Source organism: Rana temporaria, chromosome 1 (genome assembly GCF_905171775.1).
Source record: "Rana temporaria chromosome 1, aRanTem1.1, whole genome shotgun sequence".
Classification (NCBI taxonomy): domain Eukaryota; kingdom Metazoa; phylum Chordata; class Amphibia; order Anura; family Ranidae; genus Rana; species Rana temporaria.
Genome location: NC_053489.1, coordinates 475,419,923 through 475,425,922, shown reverse-complemented (window position 1 = coordinate 475,425,922; position 6,000 = coordinate 475,419,923). Strand labels below are relative to the sequence as shown.

At 41.0% G+C, this 6,000-nt stretch overlaps 1 protein-coding gene across 1 annotated transcript in view; it reads right to left on the bottom strand.

The window, feature by feature from the left end:
• Positions 1-2,920: 2,920 nt before the first annotated feature.
• ETNPPL (ethanolamine-phosphate phospho-lyase) overlaps positions 2,921-6,000 on the bottom strand; it is a 57,646-nt gene continuing 54,566 nt past the window's right edge. The window contains exon 13 of the mRNA XM_040329438.1: positions 2,921-3,234. Coding sequence (XP_040185372.1) covers positions 3,124-3,234 — 111 coding nt within the window. The 3' untranslated portion in view covers positions 2,921-3,123. The remainder of the gene's footprint in view (positions 3,235-6,000) is intronic.

The window sequence follows — 6,000 nt, the reverse complement described above, 5'->3', positions numbered from 1 at the left end:
TGTCTCACCAATACAGGAGGTACGTTACTGGCCAGATCATCAGGTGAAAAAGAAAACTGATGCAGCCACCACATCTAATGATTGGTAAGCTGCAATATAATACAATGTTGGCTTTGAGTTTAATACCGCTCTAATTGAACAAGCTGAAGATAGAAGCAGATTGGTTACTATGTACAGCTGCACCAGATTCTTTGTGCACCAGTTTTAGTAAATCCCCCCCATATTGTGCTTTTCTATTCACCGCACCTGGCAGGCTTGCCTCCCTAGTCTATGGCCCATATTGGATATGTAAAAAACATGAAAACAGTCCCTATGCACTGCCAACAAAATTGTATTTAAAAGGTAATGAATAATGCCAACAGAACTGATCCTATAGAGCTGCAGCAAACACTAACTGTGTTCCCACATTAACTAGCTAGAAATAATAAAAGTGTGTGGCAATGCTCTTTAGAGCCGGTTCACACTGAGGCAACACGACTTCCAGCGCGACTTTCACAGGCAACTTGGATACGACTTGAGCGCGAACAGCAGTGCGGCTTGGGGCGACGCAATGCGCCAGGACAGGCGACAAAGCCAGTGGCCAATCAAACAATAATCTGTTCTGTGGGAGGGAGGGGTTTGCCCTTAAAAACAATTTTCACTTCCTGGAAAGTCGCTTCAGTCAGGACAGTGATCCGACTTTGGAGGTGACTTCCATTGAAATCAATGGGTACAAGTCGCCTAGAAGTCGGATTAAAGTAGTGCAGGAACATAGGATGCTCGGCCTCCGATTCCTAGTGTTTCCCACAATGCCGTAATAATATGTCATGTATCAAGGCTTATTCTATTCTCAACTGCCAATGTATGCTGACCAATATTGTACCTGTTGATTTTCCTTTTTTTGTATGTGTTTTGAATCTAATAAAAACGAATTGAAAAGATGTAGTACAGGAACCTTTTCTGAAGTCAGAGCGACTTCAGTAGTGTACATTAAGATGGCTCCCATTCATTTCAATTGAATTTCTAATGTCGCGCGACTTGGGGCACCTTCAAGTCGGATCTGAAGTCGCCCCTGTGTGAACCGGCTCTTAACATCTACTAACTGTCCAAAATAAACCTAAATTAAAAATCAAAGATATATATATATATATATATATATATATATACAGTATATATATATATATATAGCTTCAACCCAAACTGAAGAATAAAACAATAATCCACTATTGTTATAACTCAACAATCCATGTAGAAATATGGCCTACTTGCAAGATTAAAATAAGCTATTCTCAGATTATTATTTTTTTGTAGATATTTATTCAGCCTTATAATGGTTGGAGTAATTCACCTTTGACATCTTTTATTTGTAAGATTAATGCAAAAAGAAGAGAATATGCAACACACGGAGGCAAGTCATCATTTATATAGGATTTATTGATTATATGTCATATATTTATAGCAAACAGTAAGGAATCGTAATAATACAATGCCTTACCTCATAGACATGCCCTATTACTTTAGTACTACCCAAAGTATTGTCCTGAGATTCATACTGACATATTTAACTGTGTAACTGTCACATGGCTGCATTGTGCTCTGGTAACCTTGTTGTAAACCACATCTAGTTGATAGTTATGGTATTAAATGTATGTATTATTATTATATTAATATCACTTGAACAGACAACACGCAAAATAAGGTCATCTAAACCTTTGTGGGCTTCTTGTTTTTGAAGGCCTCATGTACACTGGGCATTTATTCCCAGTGCATGAGATGCTGGTGTTCTGGTGCAGGCAGAAGACACAGGGGCACTGTTCAACCCCGCTGTCTGCAGCCTGTAAAACTGTAAGGCCGCGTACACACGATAGGTTCGCCAGAGGAGAACGGTCTGAAGGACCGTTTTCATCAGTCCAAACTGATCGTGTGTAGGCCCCATAGGTTCTTTAACCTTCGGTCAAAAAAATGAGAATTTGCTTTAAAATTGAACCGATGGACGCCTAACCGATAGGTCAAAACCGATCGTTAGTATGCAAAAGCATCGGTTAAAAACCAGCGCATGCTCAGAATCAAGTCGACGCATGCTTGAAAGCATTGAACTTCGTTTTTTTCAGCACATCGTTGTGTTTTACGTCACCACGTTCTGACACGATCAGTTTTTTAACCGATGGTGTGTAGGCGCAACGGACCATCAGTCAGGTTCATCGGTTATCGTGTGTACGTGGCCTAAGCATTCTGAATTGTGGGCCTGGTTGCATACTGCCCTAAATGAAAGTGCCATTTAGTGCAACATCCAGCCCCATCCAACTGCAAAAGCTTCTCATACAGCTTTATAGCCTGCCGGCAGTGGGACTTAAGGGTGCCTTCCATTTTAACCAAAATGCCAGGATCTCACATACAGAGGCTAAATACCCAGAGTGTATTAGGCCTAATGCATCAGAACATATCAAAGAGAGATCAGCTTGATAAAAATTAACAGTGTAGTCAGCCTGTGAACAGCCGTGTCATAACCCAACCATTTATATTAACCCTTAGCACCATGATCTGTAAATTGTTCATGTTTACTCTAAAGCCTCGTACACACGACCGAGGAACTCGACGGGCGAAACACATCGTTTTCCTCGTCGAGTTCCTTGTTAGGCTGTCGAGGAACTCGACAAGCCAATTTTCTCCATTCCCGTCAAGGAAATAGAGAACATGCTCTCTTTTTGGCTCGTCGAGTTTCTCGACAGTTTCCTCGACAAAAATGTACACACGACCGGTTTCCTCGGCCAAAAAATATCTCCCAGCAAGTTTGTTGCTGGTTTTTGCCGAGAAACTCGGTCGTGTGTACGAGGCTTAAGACGTTGAACTCAATATTTTACTCCATAGCTAATTACAGTACTCTAAATATCCTGAACTCATACTGAAATGTGTAAACGGGTAAAAACAGAAAAATGATCTGTGCCATACACAAAACAGATATATTTTAAAAAGTGTTAGATACTTAAGCCATTAAAACATGGATATATTTTCCATTCCAATACAATATACTGAAATGCCAGGCATTCATACAATATGGAGAATTCGGAGCTCAGTGAAACACACATACATCAGTTTAGATAGAAACGTATCGTATTCCATTGCAGTTTGGGAACAAAGAGGTCCCTACTTTGTTCGAATTCTTTTACTAATATTTTCTGAGTGAAAACCATTTTCCTGGGGTCGGCAGGCATTTGCTTGTACGTTGTTTGTGCTCTCTTGTGAGTTGTTGGCTTCCTGCAATAAAACAGGATATGGAGATACCAAAATTAGAAGTCATGGAGGTTTATGAAATTATAAACACAAGACCACACATTTTCTAAGGCGTGCAGCAGTCTCATTCCAGTCAAAGATGAAAAGCAATAAAGTAATTATGTTTACAGGCTATAATATTCCTTAAAGGAGTTCTCTGACCTAAAACTTTTAACCCCCGCTGTGCCCGGGCTGTAAAACTATACAAAATAAACTTTCACTTACCTGCCTACGATCCCCCGTTGTTCCGATATCGCCGTCCCGTTCTCCGGTCCAGGGCCCCTTCCGCTTCCTGTGTGTCGGTGACTCATAGTGCGCTCAGCCTATCAGCGGCCGCAGCAATGTCCCGTCGCGGCCGCTGATAGGCTGAGCGCACTATGAGTCACCGACACACAGGAAGCGGAAGAGACCGGGCCCGGAGAACGGGACGGCGATATCGGAACAACGGGGGATCGTAGGCAGGTAAGTGAAAGTTTATTTTGTATAGTTTTACAGCCCGGGCACAGCGGGGGTTAAAAGTTTTAGGTCAGAGAACTCCTTTAAATTGTAACTCTACCAGTAATATGGGCCTGAGTGACTAGATGTACATAATATTCATGGTGTCAGAACAAAACACACAAAACAAAAATCAAGCCCTTCCAAGCCTTGTTGCTAAGGCCTAGTTTACACTGTAGGAGGTTGTCCACGTTTTTACTGCACCCAACCTGCACCCATATTGAGTTATACAAATGCTGTGGCTGCAATGCTTTGCATTATGGTGCAGCAAACATCCCCCCCCCCTCCCAATTGCATTTGACAGGCAGTACTGCACACTGAACATGACCAATTCAAGTGAATGGTGCTGTGCCACAACTCTATGCAATGCACGTAGCTGTGGCATGGTGGTGCTGGATGGTAGGGATTACAACAGGCGATGAGGAGGTGATATATTACCTGTCAAACACCACATGTTTGCTATTCATAGGGATAGCACAAGTGTGAAGCCCTTAAGCTGGGTAAACAGGTTTTAAAATGTGTTTACCCCTCTCTGTTTAACAGAAGCCAATCAGTAGATCAGTTTCTGGTGAACAATCTTGCTGGAGAACCAGCAATCAGCTGCTGCAGCCATATCAGAAAAGAATAGTGCAATGGGAGAGATCCCTGCATCCACATCACGTGTGTTGATGTGAAAATCTATGAGGTTTCTTCTGTTCAACCTGCTGGTTGAAAAAAAAAAAAAAAAAAAAAAATAACAACTCAAAGTGAATACCCAGCTTTAAGGTGTTTGTAAATCCAACATTTCATATTCCTGATATGTGCCTGCTGTACCATGTACTTGTATGAAAAATGATCCTGTTCTCTTTGTATTGCTTCCCTTATGTGAAATCACTGGTGTTCCTGTCAGTCCCTCTGCTTTTCAATTAAAAACTGACCACACTAAGCAGGGGAACACACTGTGGTCAGCACTCTAGGTGTGCTGGGAACTCAGACTGCTCTCCTCCAATGATCAGACTTGTCCTGACACGCCTCTCCTGCACAGCCTTTCAATGGGAAGATCAGTGTACTGTAGCTTCTCCTCCCTCCCTTATGCAACTTAGAACAGAGAGATTGGGGGTTATTTACTAAAGGCAAATCCACTTTGCACTACAAGTGCACTTTTAAGTCGCTGTAGATTTCTGTAGATCTGAGGGAAAGCTCTGAAATGAAGAGAAACTCTGCTGATTTTATCATCCAATCATGTACAAGCTAAAATGCTATTTTTTTCTTCTTTTTTTCTATCCCCCTCAGATCTACAGCACATGCACGTGTAGTGCAAAGTGGATTTGGCTTTAGTAAATCAACCTAAATGTGTCTATACACAAATGTTTTGCCTTTTATTTTATATTTTAAACTGAATGGGTTGTTTTACAAGGTGAGGGTTTACAATGACTTTAAAGTGGTTGTAAACCCTTACAACTCACTTTATGCTACAGGTAAGCCTATATTAACCACTTCAATACCCAGCTATAGTCAAATGACGTCCACAGATGGGATCTCCCATCCTGGGTGGACGTCATAAGACGTCCTCGGCTTTCCGCCGTTACTGTGGGAAAAAATTACACCTTCAAAAAACTCACCATGCCTCTTATTAAATACCTTGGAATGTCTGCTTTCCAAAAAGGGGTCATTTGGGGGGTATTTGTACTTTCCTGGCTTGTTAGGGTCTCAAGAATTGAGATAGGCCGTCAGTACTTCAGGCGTGATCAGATGTGATCATTTTTCAATGATTTGCACCATAGCTTGTAGACTCTATAACTTTCACAGAGACCAAATAATATACACTTTTTTTTATTAGTTTTACTAAAGATATGTAGCAGTATATATTTTGGCCCAAATGAATGAAGAAAAATTACTTATTTGCAAAATTTTAGAATAGAAACTAAAAAAAAGTTTTTGTTTTTTAAAAAATGTCTCTCTTTTTTCGCTTATATTGCAAAAAAAACAAAAAAAAACAGCGGTGATTAAATACCACCAAAAGAAAGCTATGTTTGTGAGAAAAAAATGATACAAATTTGGTTTGGGTACAATGTAGCATGGCTGAGTAATTGTCATTCAAAGTGTGAGAGCGCTGAAAGCTAAAAATTGGTCTGGGAAGGAAGGGTGTATAAAAGCCCTGTATTGAAGTGGTTAAGGCTTACCTGTAGCTACCCTGGATATCTCATAAACCTGCACGGTTTAGGAGATATCCCCCTGTGTTTGCATGTGCCGAAGAGATCGGCACATGCGCACTGT